This window comes from Hypanus sabinus, chromosome 20, assembly GCF_030144855.1.
Source record: "Hypanus sabinus isolate sHypSab1 chromosome 20, sHypSab1.hap1, whole genome shotgun sequence".
Classification (NCBI taxonomy): domain Eukaryota; kingdom Metazoa; phylum Chordata; class Chondrichthyes; order Myliobatiformes; family Dasyatidae; genus Hypanus; species Hypanus sabinus.
Window position 1 is genome coordinate 6,205,882 of NC_082725.1, and position 20,450 is coordinate 6,226,331.

General features: G+C 40.5%; 1 protein-coding gene and 1 long non-coding RNA gene across 7 annotated transcripts in view; one reads left to right on the plus strand and one right to left on the minus strand.

Moving 5' to 3' along the window:
- The first annotated feature begins 17 nt into the window (after positions 1-17).
- On the plus strand, positions 18-12,415 carry LOC132378254 (uncharacterized). Of its 3 annotated transcripts, XR_009506946.1 has the most exons (4): positions 70-102; positions 757-909; positions 2,326-3,124; positions 12,128-12,415. It is a non-coding gene; the product is annotated as an uncharacterized LOC132378254 (long non-coding RNA). The 3 variants fall into 3 exon arrangements; XR_009506947.1 differs by lacking the exon at positions 757-909 and having other exon boundaries at positions 18-102; positions 2,961-3,124; XR_009506948.1 differs by lacking the exon at positions 757-909 and having other exon boundaries at positions 21-102.
- The window catches only part of LOC132378251 (sodium bicarbonate cotransporter 3-like), a 136,454-nt gene continuing 124,188 nt past the window's right edge, over positions 8,185-20,450 (minus strand). For 3 of the 4 annotated variants that reach the window (XM_059945009.1, XM_059945008.1, XM_059945010.1), the window contains 3 exons: positions 19,861-19,961; positions 12,094-12,204; positions 8,187-10,828 (listed from right to left, as the gene is read on the minus strand). In XM_059945009.1, the coding sequence (XP_059800992.1) occupies positions 10,747-10,828; positions 12,094-12,204; positions 19,861-19,961 (294 nt within the window). In that variant the 3' untranslated portion in view covers positions 8,187-10,746. Of the gene's footprint in view, positions 10,829-12,093; positions 12,205-19,860; positions 19,962-20,450 lie in introns of all 4 variants that reach the window. The other variant, XM_059945012.1, reaches the window with a different exon arrangement.

Sequence of the window (20,450 nt, forward strand, 5' to 3'; positions counted from 1 at the left end):
CAAACTCCCCGTGCGAGCGACGACGCTAGGGCGGTTGCCATGGGAACGGCTTTGCACCGGCGGGAGGATCCAGACAGGGACCGGAGATAGGGGCCAGGGAAGGTTAGTTACATTGAGGGGAGGGTACCCAGGTACTGGAGAGAGGGTCCCAGTACCGGAGACCGGGGTTAGGGATAGTCCGGACGGATGCCGGAGATAGGGGTCAGGGAAGGATAGTTACATTGAGGAGAGGGTACCCAGGTACTGGAGAGAGGGTCCCAGTACCGGAGACCGGGGTTAGGGATAGTCCGGACAGATGCCGGAGATAGGGGTCAGGGAAGGTTAGTTACATTGAGGGGAGGGTACCCAGGTACTGGAGAGAGGGTCCCAGTACCGGAGACCGGGGTTAGGGATAGTCCGGACAGATGCCGGAGATAGGGGTCAGGGAAGGTTAGTTACATTGAGGGGAGGGTACCCAGGTACTGGAGAAAGGGGGCGGGGACGAGAGGGTCCCAGTACCGGAGACCGGGGTTAGGGATAGTCCGGACAGATACCGGAGATAGGGGTCAGGGAAGGATAGTTACATGGTACTGGAGACAGTGTGGGGAGGGGCGCCGGGGACAAGAAGAGCCCTGGGAGGAGTCGGGCATTGCCGAGGAAAACGGTTTTCCTCTCTCATCACCGAGCGTCTGGGGCAGATCAGTTAGTAAATTGGTTTATTATTGTCACCTGTACCGAGATACAGTGAAAAGTTTGACTTGAGTACTGTTCATACAGATCATTCATTACTCAAATAATTGGAGGTAGAACACGGTAAAACAGTGACAATGCAGAATAAAGTGTAACAGTTACAGAGAAAGTCCAGCGCAAGTAGACAAGGTGGGCGATCACGAGGTAGCCGATAGCGAGAGAAGGGAAATTAATGTCCAGGTCAGCGAACTTTCTTCAATAACAGAGTTGATTACAATAACAGTTTGATTTTTAAATTTAATTTTAAATTTTAAATTACATCTGGGATACAGACCTGTCCACAACCAGCCCACGCCCACCAAGCTCGTCTCAGTTTCCTGCGTTCAGCTGCTATCCCTCTAAACCTCCCCTCCATGTACCTGCCTCAACCACTCCCTCTGAATGAAGTGTATTATAATCTGTACGTTCCGGAGAGTGTGGGAGTACTAGTACAGTTTGTTGGGTACCTGAACCTGGGGATGTAACGGGTAACGAAGGGGCAGATGTTACAGCAAAGCAGGCACTTACATAATCTTCCATATTATGGTTAATATGGAAAAGTACGAAGGCAAATCTTATTAGGTTAGTTGGGATTGGAAATTGTAGGATAGGAGTGGGACGGGGAGGTGGTATCACAATTTGTTTCCATCAGTCGGGGGAGATGCCTTTTTAGGAGGGGAAGATGTGTCGTTGGTGAGATTGGCATTTGGACGTACGAATTTGCACTGCACTTTGGCACTTGCCGGTAAGCCTGGCAATGGGTGGTGTGATTTTTGTAAGGTCCCAGAGACTGTGTAACATGTGATCATGGTGTGCCACGGATATCCGTTGGAAAGTGGAAAGCTGTTTAGGCAATTATTGGGTAGTACTGGGGTGCCTGGTTTGCAGGATATTCTGGCACCTGAGACAGGGTCAGTTAAGTAGTGGACTTTTTAACTAAAACAGGTTTGGGAGTTCGGATCTGATCTCCCTTTATATTCCGTTACAGTAGGTGGTGGTAATGCACCTTCCAGATACGTGTGAGCCTCCATTAGCTCAAAAGAGGAAAAACCACCACTTCCTCCGGCAGTTCATCCTACATACTCACCACTCACTGTGAAACAGTTGCCCCTCAGACCCTTTTTAGATCTTTCCTTCCGACCCTAAGTCTACAGCCCATTGTTTTGGGCTAACCTACACTGGGGAATCGACTGTTGCCATCCAGCCTGTCTAAGCCTCTCATAATTCTAAGTACTTTCAAAAGGTCATGGAGTTACAGAACAGCATGCATGAAGGCCCTTCGGCCCAGATAATCCATGCTAACCGCCCAGTGCCCTGTGATCAATCCACATTCCTCTTTCAATGGACCTATCCACGTGCTTCTTAGATGTAGCTACCTCAACCACTTCCTCTGGCAGCTCACCCCACATCCTCCGGATGAAAAACATGTCCCGTAGGTCTATTTTAAATCTTTTCCCTCTCACCCTAAATCTATGCCACCTAGTTTTGGACTTTCCTGTCCTGTTAGTCCATTTTGTGCTTCTCATAATTTTAAACTCTTTTGATAAGGTCGTCCCTCATTCTCCTACATATTAAGGAATAAAGACGTAACCTGGTTTGTCTCTCGTTATGAATCAGGCAAGGAAAATCTGGGAGTATCTGGGACAAAGTGGTGGCAAGAAGAGTAATTAAAGATTCACAGTGACATCCAATCTGCACAGAGAAAAATCTAACAAGATAAGTTAAAGCCAAAAAAAACATTATGTGTATATACTGTATAATTAAATAAATAGTGCAAAATGAGAGCAAAAATAGTTTGGTAGTAATCATGGGGTCATTGTCCATTCAGAAATCTGATGTCGGAGGAGAAAAAGCTGTTCTTAAAACATTAAGTGTGTGTCTTCAGGTACACACCCTCTGATGGTAGTAATGAGCAGAGGGGATGGTCTCAGTAATGGCAATCCTCAAAGTTCAAAATAAATTTATTATTAAAGAACTTATATGTCATCATATACTACCCTGAGACTCGTTTTCTTGTGGGCAGGTACAGTAAAGCCAAGAAACACAGTAGAATCAATGAAAGACCACACCCAATAGGATGGACAAAACAATCAATGTGCAAAAGGCAACAAACTGTGCAAATACAAAAATAAAGAGGGAAAAAAATAATAAATAAATAAGCAATAAATATCAAGAACATGAAGTGAAGAGTCTGTGAAAATGAATCCATGGTTTGTGGGAACACCAGTGTTAAGTGAAATCTTTTCCTTCAGTTCAGGAGCCTGATGGTCGAGGGGAAATGACCATTCCTGAAGCTGGTGAAGTGAATCCTGAGGCTCCTGCACCTCCTCCTTGATGGCAGCTGCAAGGAAAGAGCATGGCCTAGATGGTGTGGGTCCTTGATGATCTGCTTTCCTGCAACCCTGATGTGCTAATGGTGGGTAAGGCTTTACCCGGGAGGTACTGGGCTATATCCACTTACCTTTTGTGGGCTTTTCCATACAAGTGCATTGGTGTTTCCATACCAGGCTGTGAAGCATGATGATGCTGCCTTCTTGAAGCATTACCTTTTGGAAATGTCCTCAGTGCTGGGGAGTCTAGTGCTAATGGGACTAGTGTTATCAATACAGGATGATGATCCTTCCAGTTCCAATTAAGAGGGGCTTTATAGAATTGATGAATTCAGTGACAGCCCGAGGCCAGCGATGTGCCTACTCAGAAGATGAGATTATTAAAGTTTAATTTTTGGATTTGTTGGGACAGTAAAAGAAGCTGAAGGCCAAGATTGGATTAGTAATGTGTGTGTTGTTTGAATTTCCAGCATCTGCAGATTTCCTCGTGTTTGCTCTTGGAATCACTTTTATACTTTTGATTTGTCAGGGCGTAAAATATTATGGGGGAAATGCTGGAGAATGTGGTTGAGAGGGATAATAAATCAGCCATGGAGCAAGCTCAATGGGTCCAATAGCCTAATTCTACCTCTATGTCTTATGGTCAGCATAGGTGAGGATGACAGACTTCTTTGCTGAAAATATCAGTGAATGAGGTGGTTATTACTACGGCTTCCTCTTTTTCCACAATGAGGCTACTCTCAGGATGGAGAAGCACCACCTTATATTCCATCTGGGTAGCCTCCAACCTGTTAGCATGAACGTAATTTCTCCTTCTAGTGGAAAAAACCTTCTCCCTTCCATTTTCTATTCCCACTTTGCTTTCTTACCTCTTCTCATCTGAATATCACTTCCCAATGGTGTCTCTTCTCCTCCCCTATCAGATTCCTTCATACCCAGCCCTTTACCTTTCCCACCTACCTGGCTTCACCTATCACTTTCTAGCTGTCTAACTTCCCTTCTCCCGGACATGTCTATTCTGGTGTCTTCCCCCTTCCCTTCTAGTCTTGAAAAATGGTCTCAGCCCAAAATGATGACCGCTTCATCATTTCCATAGATGCTGCCTGACCTGCTGAGTTCCTCCTGCATTTTGTGTGTTCATTGGATTTCCAGCATCTGCAAAATTTCTTTTATCACTTATGGGTAGGTTTTTATTTCTAATGCCTGCTTATTACTTAAATTTAAATTCCACAACAGCGTAATGTAATTTGGTAGAGTATTTCCAAATAGTTAGTTCTGGTCTTTGAATTACTGGTTTGGTATCTGCCAGTACCATGGTTCTGTGCCTGTGAAATTGGCTTCGTTGATTATGGAAAGTCAAAATAGATTATCCATTTGGCACTTCTGAAAGACAGGGAGGGAAAGGCTTGTCATATGAGGCGCATTTAATGAAGAATGACAGGTGACCTCAATGAAATGTATCGAATGTTGAAAGGCTTCGATAAAGTGGATATGGAGAGTATGTTTGCTTTGGTGGAGGAATCTAATATCAGAGTGGCGTGCTTTTAGAACAGAGATGAGGAGGAATTTATTTAACCAGAAAGTGGAGAGTCCAGAATTCATTGCCACAGACAGATGTAGAGGCCAAGGAATTGGATATACTTAAGGTAGAGGTTGATAGATTCTTGATTAGTCAGGACATGAAAGGTTATGGGGAGAAGGCACGAGATTGGGGCTGAGAGGGACAATGGGTCAGCCATGAAGTGGAAGAGCAGATTCGATGGGCTCAAATACTGCTCCTATATAGAAACAGAGAAATCCACAGCATATTACAGGCCCTTCAGCCCACAATGTTGTGCCGACTATGTAATCTACTCTAGAAGCTACCGAGAATTTCCTTACAGCATTACTCCCCAATTTTTAAGCTCTATGTACTTACCCAAGTCTCTTAAAAGACCCTATTGTATTGGCCTCCACCATTTTTGCTGGGAGTGCATTCCATTCACTCAGCACTCTTTGCATGAAAAACTTCCTTCTGACATTCCCCTTGTACCTACTTCTAAGCACCTTAAAACTATGCCGCCTTGTGTTCACTATTTCGGCCCTGGGGAAAAGCCTCTGGCTATCCACACAATCAATGCCTCTCATCATCTTATACACCTCTATCAGGTCACCTCTCATCCTCCGTTGCTCCAAGGAAAAAAGACCAAGTTCACTCAACCTATTCTCATAAGGCATGTTGTCCATCCTTGTAAATCTCCTCTGCACTCTCTCTATAGTATCCACATCCTTCCTGTAGTGAGGTGACCAGAACTAAACACAGTACTCCAAGTGGGGTCTAACCAAGGTCTTATATAGCTGTAACATTACTTCATGGCTCTTGAAAACAGCCCCACTGTTGATGAAGACCAACACACCATACACCTTCTTAACAACACTGTCAAACTGCGCAGCAGTTTTGAGTGCCTTATGGACATGGACCCCAAGATCTCATTGATCCTCCAACACTGCTAAGAGTCTTACCATTAATGTTATATTCTATCTTCAAATCTGAGCTACTGAAATTAACCACTTCATGCCTGTCTGGGTTGGACTCCATCTGTCACTCCTCGGTCCAGTTCTGTGTCCTATTGATGTCACACTGTAGCCTCTGACAACAATACAGACTATCCACAACAACCTCAACTTTTGTGTCACCAGCAGACTTACTAACCCATCATTCTATTTCTTCATCCAGGTCATTTATAAAAATTGCAAAGAGGAGGAGACCCTGCAGAGCACCACCAGTCACCGTCCTCCATGCAGAATACAAACCACCCACGAATACCTTTTGCCTTCTGTGGGCAAGCCAATTCTGGATCCACAAAGTAAGGTCTCCTTGGATCCCATGCCTCATTACTTTCTGAATGAGCCTCACATGGGAAACCTTATCAAATGCCTTACTGAAATTCATATACACTACATCTCGTGCTCTACCTTCATCAATATGTTTTGTTACATCCTAGAAAATTCAATCAGGTTCATAAGGCATGACCTGCCCCTGACAACTTGCCTACCACTGAACTAAGACTCACTGGTCTATAATTTCTTGGGTTATCTCTACTCCCTTTCTTGAACAAGGAACAACATTTGCAAACTTCCAATCCTCTGGTACTTCTCCCACCCCCATTGATGATGCGAAGATTGTTGCCAGAGGCTCAGTAATCTCTTCCTTCATTTCCCACAGTAGCCTGGGGTATATCTCATCCGGTCCTGGCGACTTATCTAAATATCTTTCAAAAGCTCCATAACATTCTCTTTATGTCTATAGGCTCATGCGTTTGTCTGCTGTAACTCAACCCCACAATTGCCAAGGTCCTTTTCACTGGTGAACACTGAAGCAAAGCATTAAGTACCTCCACTACCTTCTCTGGCTCCATGCACTTTTCCACTCTCGCCCCGATTGGTCCTATTCTCACACAGCCCATCCTCTTGCTCCTCATATACTTGTAGAATGCCCTGGGGGGGGGGGGGGAGGGGGTTCCTTAATCCTGCTTGCTAAGGCTTTCTCATGGCGCCTTCTAGCTCTCCAAATTTCATTCTTGAGCTCCTACCTGGCACCCTTGTAATTTTCTAGAGTTCTTACAGTACCTAGTTTCTTGAACCTTTCATAAGCTTTTCGTTTCTTCTTAACTAGATTTTATCTTTTGTACACATTGTTTTTTTTTACCCTACCATCCTTTCCCCACCTGGATGGAACATAACTATACAGAACACCAGGCAAATATTCCCTGAACATTTACCACATTTCTGCCATGCATTTCCCTGAGAAGATCTGCTCCCAATTGACATTCCCAAGTTCCTGCCTAATAGCATATTTCCCCTTCCGCAATGAAATGTTTTCCAAAATTGTCTGCTCCTATCCTTTTCCAGGGCTGTAGTAAAGGAGTTAGAGTTGTGGTGACTACCTCCAAAATGGTCTTTCATCGAGAGATTTGACACCTGACTGCTTCATTTCCCAATAGCAGATCAAGTACAGCATCTCCTCTAGTGGTTTATCTACATATTCCTTAATGTGGTCTTTGATGAGCTGGAGTTGGCTGCACTTCCCGCAGGTGTAGTCATCAGGGAGACTATTAGGTTCCATGAATTCCCACATCCTACAGGAGGAACCTTCCACTGCCATATCTGACATCCTCCCTGCACTGTACAATGGGCAACCAAGACCTAATCTTCTAACCTGTGTTTTTGGCCTCAGCCTCTTGAGTCAAAACCTGACACTCTTACTCTTACTGCTGGTCTACTCTCGACATTGGCTGCCCGCTTGCCCCTTCTGTAGTTTTCTTTAATTTGCAGTGCTCTGCTCCTGACACTGAATGGACCTCTGGAATGTCTGAATGCCTGTGAAACCCAATCTTTTATACTAGCTTCGCTGACCTGTGAGTAACCTCTTGGAAGTGCTTTGCTCCTGATGCTGATTGGTTCTCTAGAATCTTATATTCTTATGGAATGAATGTGCTTGACAAAGTGGTCCCACAGTCTCTTTTACTTATGTTCACCCATGCTGCAGTGTCATCAGGACTAGATGATTACTTTAAGTCAGGCCTGCAGGAAGCCACCATCTTTTGCAGGACCCCCTGCAGATAAAATTAAGGTTTTTTTTATGTAAAACAGAACATAATCACAGGACATTCTGCAGATACAGGAAATCCAGAACAACTGACACAAAAATACTGGAGGAATTCAGCAAATCAGGTATCATCTATGGAGAGGAATATATAGTCAACATTTTGGGCCATGACACTTCATCAGGACCTTCACAGATGTCTATGTCAAATGTATAGATAAGCAATCCATTTCCTCAGATTTGTCCTCTCTCAAACCAAAACAATTTGAAACCCAATCTTCCCAACTGTTCTCTGAAACGTGCTGAAGCAATCCCAGCATTTAATCTGGCTTGTTTTCCTGTGGCCACATGCAAACAACACCAACAAAAAAAATGATTGTACAGTCTCAGCTTAGAAACTCAACAAATGAAAAGGGCAAATATGTATAAATTATCACCAGAAACATATGAAAGTTTTTAAAAAAAAGATGGAAATCTGAAATGAAAACAGAAATGTTGGCAAGTCAGACACTCGCTTGGAAAGAGAAATTGGTTTGTATTTTGGGATCCCTTGGTGTTCTACAAATGCTCCCTGGCATGCTGGAAGTATACATAGCCAAAAAAAGAGGAACTCAAATTCCATGTTTCTATTAAGTCAATGTTACAAAATGACACAATCCTTCAGTTATTTTCTTCATAAACAAAGGTTTATAAATCACATTCATCAATGCAATAAGTCTTTATTGCTTTTATTAACAGATATGACATTACAAAAAATAATTTCCTCTAATATTTAATAGCTGACAGTTGGATACTATCCTTAACTAGGAAACAATGCCTGGGAAGTGCACATATATCATCATTTGAACTACGACAATGGACTACTTTAACTTTTTTTTACATTGCTTTGGGAATCTTTACAAAAATAATGGTCACTACCATACCTTCAGATAGTAATAAAAACCTTAAATCATAATTATCTGAAATTAGACAATTTTATGAAAATTGATGAATACTAGTGATTTTGTTCTGTGATTAAATGTGCAGAATACAGGAAGACATAAAATTACCATCAACAGTGAATTTAAAACAAAAATGGAAAATAATCTGTCTTTACTAGAAACCAGTTTCTCAACTCGTTAAAATTTCATACTGTGTTTATCATCTTAAAGTTAACAGTATCAACACAATATTAATTTATTTTTTGAGTAACCTTTAAAATTAAATAGAAAACTCCTTCAGTTTATCACTGACACACAAGAACTTTTTTTATAACTTAGATCCTGTTATGTAGACTTAATCATTCAATTTCAGTAATTAGAAGTGATACACTTAATATCACAGAAGCAGAAAACAAGTTCACTTCTGAATTTATCTGCAGAATTTGTCACACATTGAACTATATGGTGGATTTAATGACACAAACCAAATTTTTCACAACATTACTTTTTTTTCCATCTTGTAATGGCTAAGTGCAATTCTTTTTCTTGCACTGGCATTGTCTGTCACACGCAAGATAAATGAACCTGCTTCTACTTAAAAGTAACATGGATAGTTATTTACAAACACAGGAGATTCTGCAGATGCTGGAAATCCAGAGCAACACACACAAATTGCTAGAGGAATTTAGCAGGTCAGGCAGCAACTATGGAGAGCAATAAACAGTCGATGTTGCAGCCCAAGACCTGGTAAGGAAGCAGGATGTTGCCAGAATAAGAAGGTGAGGGGAAGGGAAGGAGTACAAGCTGGCAGGTGATAGGTGAGACCAAGTGAGGGGCAAAGTGGATAAAATGAGAAGCTGGTGGGTAATTGATGAAACAAAAGGAAGCTAATATGAGAGGATAGTGGGCAATGGGAGAAAGGGAAGGAGGAGGGAGGGATCCAGAGGGAGATGATGAGCAGGTGAGGAAAAAAGACGGGGTGAGAGGATAACTAGAATGGGGATTAGTTAAAGAGAGAAGGAGAGATGGTGGAGGAATTACCAGAATATTGTTTATTCCTCTGCATAGATGCTGCCTGACCTGCTGAGTTGCTCCAGTACTTTTGCTAGGGTCATGTTTTTGTTTTTAAAAATCTTCACCTAGTCTGGAAGACAAAACAACTTCACAACTTGTGTAAAAGCATGGTAATGTAGGATGCTGGGAAGATAACAATTTCCTGAGATGGTCTAGAGATACTATTCTAATACTATCATTGCTGAACTGCTCATAGAAAGAGGTTACTTTACAAAGTACAAAGACAAAAAAAACTACAAAAATCTTTATAAAATTAGCCAAATATTTTTTTTCTATTCGGTATAACCTAACAATTTCTGAATAAATTTGACAATCTAAATACAAAATAAATAAAACAAATATCAAGCTGCATTGTGAATTGAAGCCTACAGTTTATCATGTTAAAAAGTCAAATGTAAACAGTTTGGATGCACATAAGTCTCTAATCAGTACTGCAATACTGATAAACAATTTTGTAAATAAAGATAGCAACAGACTAGTTTGAAAAGCAGTATCACATCAATGTAGTCACGAGGTGTACACCCCTTGTGTACAAAATACCAAGTTAAATATCTGTTCTATCATACTCTTTTGCAAGCCTGTTACTGTAGACAACTTCACAGTTACCCCACAACAAAACTCTCGAGGACCACCAATAAATGATGAGATACAGTCATATAGATTTGGTTCATTGTCTGAATATAAATATTCCTCATTTAAAACAGATTGTGACACATGTCAAGGAGCAGCATATTTATACATTTCTATATAAAGGATATACTTATGTTCATTACGTACTCCTTTCCATTTTTAAAATAGAATATCATTATTAGTAGAAAGCAAATTAAACTTGTTTGCGAGACTATTGCTTGTTTTTGTATTATGCCAAAACTGTAAATTAAAAACTGAGCTTATGGTTGTGAAGATTAAAATAGTAGCTGGCATTGCAATCAATATAACTGAATTGTATAAGGGTGAAATAGTCTTCTTCGGAAGAGTTTCGTGCTGACCGAGAAACCAAACCGAACCGAGAAGCCAAACATTCTTACTTCCTGTAAAAGGTCCAGGGTTTTGTATGGCTCAAGTAGTTGCTTTCACAAGGACAAGTCTGCCTTGGATGATGGAGATATGGAGATTTCAGCATTAAAGATCATACAGAGGTTTCAGCATCAAGGACATTTATCCTGGGCACCTCTTCAATATTCATTCTTACATCCTCTGTATTTTCAGGACTGCAAATGTATAACAAAGCACAATGTAGTTTTGTTACTAAAATGGTCAATTAATTTGTTCTTACAGACATGAAGATTAAGATAGTAACAGAAAAAACACGAAACAATCTTCAAAATTCAAGCTCTGAACTTTGCTTTTAACAATTCCTATTCTGTAAAAACACAGAGCATTACAACACACAGTACAGCCCTTCAGCCCACAATGTTGTTTGACCCTTTGACCTACTCCACAATCAAGCTAACCTTTCCCCTCCACACAACCCTCTAAATTTCTTTCATTCTTATGCCTATTGACTGACTTAAATCAATAGGCATAAGAATGAAAGAGTAACTCGAGTATCTTAAATATCACTAATGTATCTGCCTCTACCTCCACCCCTGGTATTTAATTTCTATATTGAGTACAGCTTTGGTTTACGTACCATTTATCATAGCAAAGGCTCTTTTTAAAATGCCATTTTTTAATTTTAGAGATACACCCACGTGTCCAGTTAACCTACTAACTCAAACGTCTTTAGAATGTGGGAGGTAACTGAAAAATGCTGAGGAAACCCACGTGGCCTTGGAGAGAATGTAAAAACTGCTTACAGACAGCAGTGTAATTGAACTCGGGTCACTTCTGCTGTAATAGTGTTACACTAAACACTACCTTACTGTCTACGTACACATTTATTTTCTTATACAATGGTTTTCTTTCAATAGAGTTTAGTGAGAATGTTGCATGCAAAAAGCACAGGAGTACACTCTGTTGCATATCAGCTCTGATTATTTCTCTGGTATATAAAATGCAACTCTGGAACTGATATTACCTGAAATTATATTCTAAAAGAACACACACAAACATTGGTAAATGACACTGTGAAGTTATTGGCATCAAAAATACTAAATTTGAAGATGCCATACTGTAAAACAAGAGTCAACAAAACTACAGGTTCTTAAAAAAATGCTTTAGAATTCTCCAAATTGATAGCCTGAAAAATGATCCTACAACAAACTGTATTCAAATGAGTATTCCATAACTGTTCAAAATGAAATAAGAAAAAATAGTCAGCCTAGACCTTGTAGCATTATAACATTAGTAGAAACGTAATCTATATGCCTCGTAGAAAATGGATGTCATTAAAATACAAGTTTAAGAGTGATTAGTGTGATAACTTTCACGATGCACCCATTTCTCTAAAAGGCAGCTACTATACTGCATGCATTAGCCTTAGAACGCTTTGTTAGTCATAAGGCCAGTAATAAAGCTCATAAACAAAAGCTACCTCGCTTTAAGTTTTATAACTTTTGCATTTTCAGCATTCATAGCAAGAGCCTTCCACACAGCAGAATTGGCCATTTCATTGGATATGTTTACGACCGAAGGATCATCTGGGCTGGAGGACAAACATATCCAAGTGTTAATGCTCTGTACAAGTTGGACCATGAATTCAATTCTTAAAATCCATTTTCCCCTGTCACTCACAAAGTGAGTTTATCATTTATACAAATGTATTTGCATATTGTTTATGGTTAAATGATTATAACTCTGTACATAAAATATTCATGGAAATATATCAATAAAACATTGTAGAGTTTTGTATTTTATTCACTGTGTATTTGTATGTGAAATAACAAATGAATTCAATTTAGCTGCCAATCAATATTTTAAAATATATCATCCCGAGATCCCAACATTCTTATTGCATCAACAAGTAATATTTATATGTCACTTTGACCATGCTTCTGTAAAGTAATGCTTACTATTATTAAAATATTCAACAAAAATTTCTTCCAAAATAAATTGTGCCCACCAGTCAAAATCCCTTTTTTAATCTTGTGTGGCAGCTCCCTCATATCGGCTAATTAGATGCCTGTTCTGTGGTAATGTCAAAACAGTGAACTTGTTTCTCTTTGCTATAGATGTCCACAAATAATGTTTTCAAAAGGAAATAATGGACTATGTTATTTTATTTAAGTTAGAGATACAGCAAGGAACTACAAGCAGCACTACCCAGTAACCCACCGATTTAACCCTCCCCTACAATGACCAATTAACATACTAACTGGTACATCATCGAAATGTGGGAGGAAAACCACGTGTTCATGGGGAGAAACATACAAACTCCTTAAAGGATGATGTCAGAATTGGATTTTGAACTCCAGTGCCCTGAGCTGTAATAGTAAGACCATAAGATAGATATAGGACAGAAGTAGGCCATTTTGCCCATCGTGTCTACTCCGCCATTCAATCATCGGCTGTTCCACTTCATCCAGTCATCCCCACTCCCCTGCCTTCACCCCATACCCTTAGATACCCTGGCTAATCAAGAACCTATCTATCTCTGCCTTAAATACACCCGATGATTTGGCTTCCACAGCCACTCATGGCAACAAATTCCAGATTCACCACCCTATGACTAAAGTAACTTCTCTGCATCTCAGTTTTAAATGGATGTCCTTCAATCCTGAAATCGTGCCCCCTTGCCCTAGAATTCTTTACCAAAGGAAATAACTTTTCCATATCTAATCTCTTCCTGTCTTTTAACATTCAGAATGTTTCTATGAGATCCCCCCCTCATTCTCCTGAACTCCAGAGAATACAGCCCAAGAGTTGCCAGACGTTCCTCATATGGTAACCCTTTCATTCCTGGAATCATTCTTGTGAATCTTCTCTGAACTCTCTCCAATGTCAGTATATCCTTTCTAAAATTGAAGAGCCCAAAATTGTACACAATACTCCAAGTATAGTCTCACGAGTGCCTTATAGAGCCTCAACATCACGTCCCTGCTCTTATATTCTATACCTCTAGAAATTAATGCTAACATTGCATTCACTTTCTTCACCACTGACTCAACCTGGAGGTTAACCTTTAGGGTATTCTGCACAAGGACTCCCAAGTCCCTTTGCATCTCTGCATTTTGAATTCTCTCCCTATCTAAATAATAATCTGCCTGTTTATTTCTTCCACCAAAGTGCATGACCATACACTTTCCAACATTGTATTTCATTTACCACTCTTTGCCCATTCCCCTACACTATCTAAGTCTCTGTGCAGGTTCTCTTGTTTCCTCAACACTACCAGCTCTTCTAACCATCTTTGTATCATCAGCAAATTTAGCCACAAATCCATAGTCCAAATCATGTTAGCAACTTCCCTGTAATTCCATGGGCTCTTATCTTGCTAAGCAGCCTCATGTGCAGTACCTTGTCAAAGGCCTTCTGAAAATCCAAGTACTACATCTACTGCATCTCCTTTGCCTACCCTGTTTGTAATTTCCTCAAAGAATTGCAGTAGGTTTGTTAGGCAGGATTTTCCTTTCAGGCTAACAGGTCTATAGTTTCCTTTCTGCTGCCTCCTACCCATCTTAAATAGCGGAGTAACATTTGCAATTTTCCAGTCATCCAGTACAATGCCAGAATCTATTGATTCTTGAAAGATCAACGTTAACGCCTCTGCAATCTCTCCAGCTACTTCCTTCAGAACCCGAGGGTGCATTCCATCAGGTCCAGGAGATTTATCCACCCTCAGACCATTAAGCTTCCTGAGCATCTTCTCAGTTGTAATTTTCACTGCACAAACTTCACTTCCTTGACATTCTTGAATGTCCAGTATACTGCAGACGACTTCCACTATGAAGACTGTTGCAAAATACACATTCAGTTCCTCTGCTATCTCTGCATCTCATATCACAATATCTCCAGCATCATTTTCTATTGATCCTATATCTACCCTTGACTCTCTTTTACCCTTTACATACTTAAGAAAGCTTTTAGTATCTTCTTTGATATTAGTCGCCAGCTTCCTTTCATAATTCATCTTTTCCTTCCTAATGACCTTCTTAGTTTCCTTCTGCAAGCTTTTAAAAGCTTCCCAATCCTCTATTGTTCCACTAGCTCTGGCTTCCTTGTATGCCCTTTCCTTTGCTTTTACTTTGGCTCTGACTTCACTTGTTAGCCACGATATTGTCCTTCTTCCCTTTGAAAATTTCTTCTTATTTGGAATATATCTGTCTTACACTTCCCTCATTTTTTGCAGAAACTCCAGCCATTAAACTCCAAACTCCAGAAACTCTGCCGTCCTTCCTGCAAATGTCCCTTTCCAGTCAACTTTGGCCAGTTCCCCTCTCATGCCATTGTAATTTCCTTTATTCCACTGAAATGCCGACACATTGGATTTTATTTTTTCCCTCTCAAATTTCAATGTGAACTCGATCATATTGCGATCACTGTTCCCTAAGGGTGTCTTAACCTTAAGCTCTCTTATCACTTCCGGATCAATGCACAACACCCAATCCAACACAGCTGATCCCCTAGTGGGCTCAACAACAAGCTGTTCTATCTGTCAAGCTGTTCTAAGGCATCCCTTAGACATTCTACAAATTCTGTCTCGAGGTCCAGTATTGACCTGGTTTTCCCAATCCACTTTCATGTTAAAATCCCCAACGATTATCATGACATTGCTTTTCTGACACACCTTTTCTATCTCCTGTTGTAATTTGTAATCCACATCCTGGCTGCTCTTTAGAGGCCTGTATACAACTGCCATTAGGGTTCTTTTACCCTTGCCATTTCTTAACTCAATCCATAGAGATTCTACACCTTCCAATCCTATGTCATCTCTTTCTAATGATTTAATATTAATTCTTATAAACAGAGCCACACTACCCCCTCTGCCTACTAATCTATCTTTCCAATACACCATATATCCTTGGACGTTCAGCTCCCAATGGCAGCCGTCCTTTAGCCAAGTTTCAGAGATGGCCACAACGTCATATTTGCCAATCTGCAGCTGAATTTCAAGATTGTCCATTTTATTCCTTATGCTGCGTGCATTCAAATAAACACTTTCAGTCCAGTATTTGTTGCTTTCTGTTTTAACTGCACCACACCTCTATTACCCTGTAACTCGTGCTACTGGCTGTGATTAAGCCTCATCTCCTGCCTGTTCTTTCTATCATCTCTGTTGCATGCTATCTTTGATTTATTTCTGTTTTCCCCTTCCTTAACCCTATCGCTCCGGCTCCCATCCCCCTACCAAATTTGTTTAAACCCTCCCTAACAGCTCTATTAAATGTGCCTGCTAGGATATTGGACCCCTTTGGGTATAGTGTAACCCATCCTTTTTGTACAGGTTGTACCTCCCCCAGAAGAGGCCCCCATGATCCAGGAATCTGAAGCCCTATCCCCGACACCAGTCTCTCAGCCACACACTAATACACCTGATCATGCTATTCTTGCGCTCGCTAGCACGTGGCACAGGCAGCAATCCTGAGATTACTACCCTAGAGGTCCTACCATAGAAAACCAGAGAACCTTTGGGCCCTTCTTGGCTGTGCCGAACCATTTTTCTGCCTAGTCCCACTGACCTGCACCTGGCCCATATCCCTCCATACACCTCTCATCCTTGTACCTGTCCAAGTTTTTTTTTTAATGTTAAAAGTGAGTTGCATTTACCACTTCATCTGGCAGCTCATTCCACACTCCCATCACTCTCTGTGTGAAGAAGCCCCCCCTAATGTTCCCTTTAAACTTTTCCCCCTTCACCCATGTCCTACCTTTCAGTTTCCTACCTAACTCCCTGAATTCTCTCTACAGGACCTCCTCTCTTTTTCTAACTATGTCATTGGTACCAATGAGTACCAAGGCTTCTGGCTGTTCACCCTCTCCCTTCAGAATACTCTGCACCTGATCTGAGACATCCCGTAGCCTGGCACCCGGGAGGCAAATCACCATGTGGGTATCTCTACCAGGCTGACAGAACCTCCTGTCTGTTTCCCTCACTATGGAATCCCCTATGACTACCACATTCCTCATCTTCCTCTTTCCTTTTTGCACCACGGAACCAGGCTCAGTGCCAGAGACCCGATCACCATGGTCACCTTCTGTCAGGTCATCATCCAAAACGATGCGGTTGAGGGGGATGACCTGATGTCGTGTCGTGGTAACTGCTACGCCACCACGCTGCTCAATTCCAATAACTGAAACCCATTAACTTTGGCTGGTTTTAATCTCCGACAGATTTCAAATGAATTATCAAATTGAGGCATCCAGCTATTACCTCCATTGCCAAGTTAGCAAAAGCATAGGCTACATAATTAAACTGAGACATGTAGGCCAGAAAGGACCACTGCAACACTTCTTGTCTACTGTGGCATCAAAAGAGTTCCCTCATTTTATCTTAATGCAGAGTTTTACAAGACAGCACTAATGTAATCCTTTACAAAAAAAAGTTCAGAGTTCTGTTGGTTAAATAAGGAAAAGCAGTGAAAAGTACAATCTCTGTGTACCGCTTGGATCTTGTCTAAAATCAGGGCCTGAAGATATTACTGAGCACCTAAGATTCTATAGACATCATCCAACCACAGTGTCAATATTTAGAGGTTTGGAGTTCCACAAGGTTGCTCACACATAGGGAGCTATAGGCTAATCCAGATAAAGACTCGATCTATACTCATAGGCTTAATGTCTCACTAGCATTCCCTAGACTAAATTGCAATATAAACCATGATTACTGTCAATGCATTAGGGTTTAAAATGTTGTTTGGGCCAACTTTCTATCAGCTTTATACTGCTGGAGTCTTAAGATGATACACCTGACAAATTTCTGGAGTAGGCAAGAAGGGTAGTCAAACTGAAGTTGGCACATAGTGGACATGGACAGAAAAGCTGGCTATAGATATCACTCTGAAACAGTAAGTTTCTTCAATCTCCTGATCTATTCTGCTTTACAAGTGACAGAATCTGAACAGAGTAATTGTGTAAAAGTTGCCACAAAGGCTTTGCTTCCCTGGTCGTTACAATGTTTTCACAACTCAGGCTCCTGAACCAGCATCTCAACACTGAACTGATGCCACAACTTATGGACTCACTTTCAAGGACTCCACAACAGATGTTCTCAAGGTTATTTATTATTTATTTATCTATAATTATTATTTTGTTTTTCTTTTTGTATTTGCACAATTTGTTGTCTTTTGCACATTAATTGTTTGTCCATCCTTGTTCTGTGCAGTTTTTCATTGATTCAGAATCAGAATCAGAATCACTAGCATGTGACTAGCATGTGACTGTCAACTTAGCAGCATCAGTTCAATGCAATACATAATATAGAAGGAAAAAAGTACAAAATAAAATGTAATCATAATCAATAATCAATTACAGTATATACATATTGAATAGATCAAAATTGTGCAAAAAACAGAAATAATTTTTTTTTAAAAAAGTGAAGTAGCGTCCAAGAGTTCAATGTCCATTTAGAAATCATATTGCAGAGGCGAAGAAGCTGTTTCTGAATCGCTGAGTATGTGCCTTCAGGCTTCTGTACCTCCTACAGTGAGAAAAGGGCATCGCTCCTTAAAGGTGTCCTGGGTACTTTGTAGGCTAGTGCCCAAGATAGAGCTGTCTAAATTTACAACCCTCTGCAGCTTCTTTCATTCCTGTGAGTAGCTCCCCCCCGCAACCAGACAGTGATGCAGCCTGTCAGAACGCTCTCCACTGTACATCTATAGAAGTTATTGAATGTTTTTGTTGACATACCATATTTCTTCAAACTCCTAATGAAGTATAGCCCTCGTCTTGCCTTCTTTATAACTGCATCGAAATGTTGGGACCAGGTTAGATCCTCAGAGATCTTGACACACAGGAACTTGAAACTGCTCACTCTCTCCACTTCTGATCCCTCTGAGGATTGGTATGTGTTCCTTTGTCTTACCCTTCCAGAAGTCTACAATCAGTTCTTTCGTCTTACTGATGCTGAGTGCCAGGTTGTTGCTGCGACACCACTCCACTAGTTGGTATATCTCACTTCTGAGATTCTACCAACAATGGTTGTATCATCAGCAAATTAATCCATGGTATTTGAGCTATGCTTAGCCACACAGTCCTGTGTATATAGAGAGCAGAGCAGTGGGCTAAGCACACACCCCAGAGGTGCATCAGCGAAATATTATCACCAATCTGCACAGTTAGCAGTCTTCCGGTTAGGAAGTCGAGGATCCAATTACAGAGGGAGGTACAGAAGCCCAGGTTCTGCAACTTCTCAATCAGGATTGTGGGAATGATGGTATTAAATGCTGAGCTATAGTCGATGAACAGCACCCTGACATAGGTGTTTGTGTTGTCCAGGTGTCTAAAGACGTGTGAAGAGCTATTGCGAGTTCACCTACTGTTGACCTATTGTGGCAATAGGCAAATTGCATTGGGTCCAGGTCCTTGCTGAGACAGGAGTTCAGTCTAGTCATGACCAACCTCTCAAAGCATTTCATCACTGTAGATGTGAGTGCTACCGGACAATAGTCTATTGTATTTGTTTGTATTTAATGTGAATGTCCAGAAGAAAATTAATTTCAGGATAGTATGGTGACATATTATGTATTTAGATAATGTTTATTTTGAACTTGGACTTTGTTATGTTTATTGCCTAGAGGACACAGCTGTTAGAGGTTTACATTGTATGAATAGTACAGTTTGAATCATTAATCATATTAACTGACATGTTCATAAAAGAGCAAGCAGAATTCAAAATATATATTATTTAACTTCTTTATGGTGGAGGATCGGTTAGACTGACAGTAAATAATTATAATTTGAGGACTTGTTTAAAAGTCAAATTTGTCATAAGTTTAAACTTCTAACAACCATTTCCTAACAATTTTGTGGAAAGGTTTAGCAAAGCAGTGTGCAAAAAATATTGTTTATAAATTTAGCCACAAAGCTGACATAATTATTTATTTTGTTTTTCTTTTCGAAATACGGCACAGTAACAGGCCTTTCCAGTCCAACAAGCCCACATTACCCAACTAACCTAATAACCTATAGATCTTTTGAATGGGGCAGAAAACTGGAGCACTCGGAGGAAACCTATGCTGTCACAGGGAGAACATACAAGCTTCTTACAGACAGCAGCAGGATTTGAGCTGGTTGATGGCATTGTAAAGCAATTGATGAAATGTTACACTACCCTGCCACTCCACTAAGTTTATTTCTTAGTATTATTGATTTTGGAGTCAACATTTTAATTTCCATCCATACCATAAACAGATTTTTACTTTACCTGTACTTAATACTTTTTACAGGTATCTTCAGAATATTACCGCCTTCCAAGGGAAGCTGCACTGTCCCACTTTCGGCAACTTCAAGCATTCTTTGTGCTTCCTACAAAAGATGTGAATGCAAAGTTATACATAGAACACCATATTTGGAAAGAATCCTTTTAAAAGTCTAACGCAAAATAGTAGACAAGGCCATTCTATTAATGACTAATGACTAAAAAAATTACACTTTTAGTTTACTAAGTAAGCATTACTTTAATTTGTAATTTGGGTTTCAATATTTAAAAATAATCCTGTTTTTGATAAACCACAGATGTGGTACAGCTTTCCTTTGTGAGCTGTTTTGTGGACAAGGCTTGTTCTGACCCGGACCCCTACACGACAGTGGATGCGACTTATTGCTGATGCTTTATGATGGTCTTGAGATGAAAGTTCACATTCGGTTGCATGAATGCTGAAAAAATGTTAGTGGTAAATATGCGTGAGTGACTCACGACTCACAGCTTATTGTAAAATCTTGGCTAAATTTTATTAACATCCACAATTTATACTAACTTTGACTTGCATTGATAAAAACACTATCATAAACAAT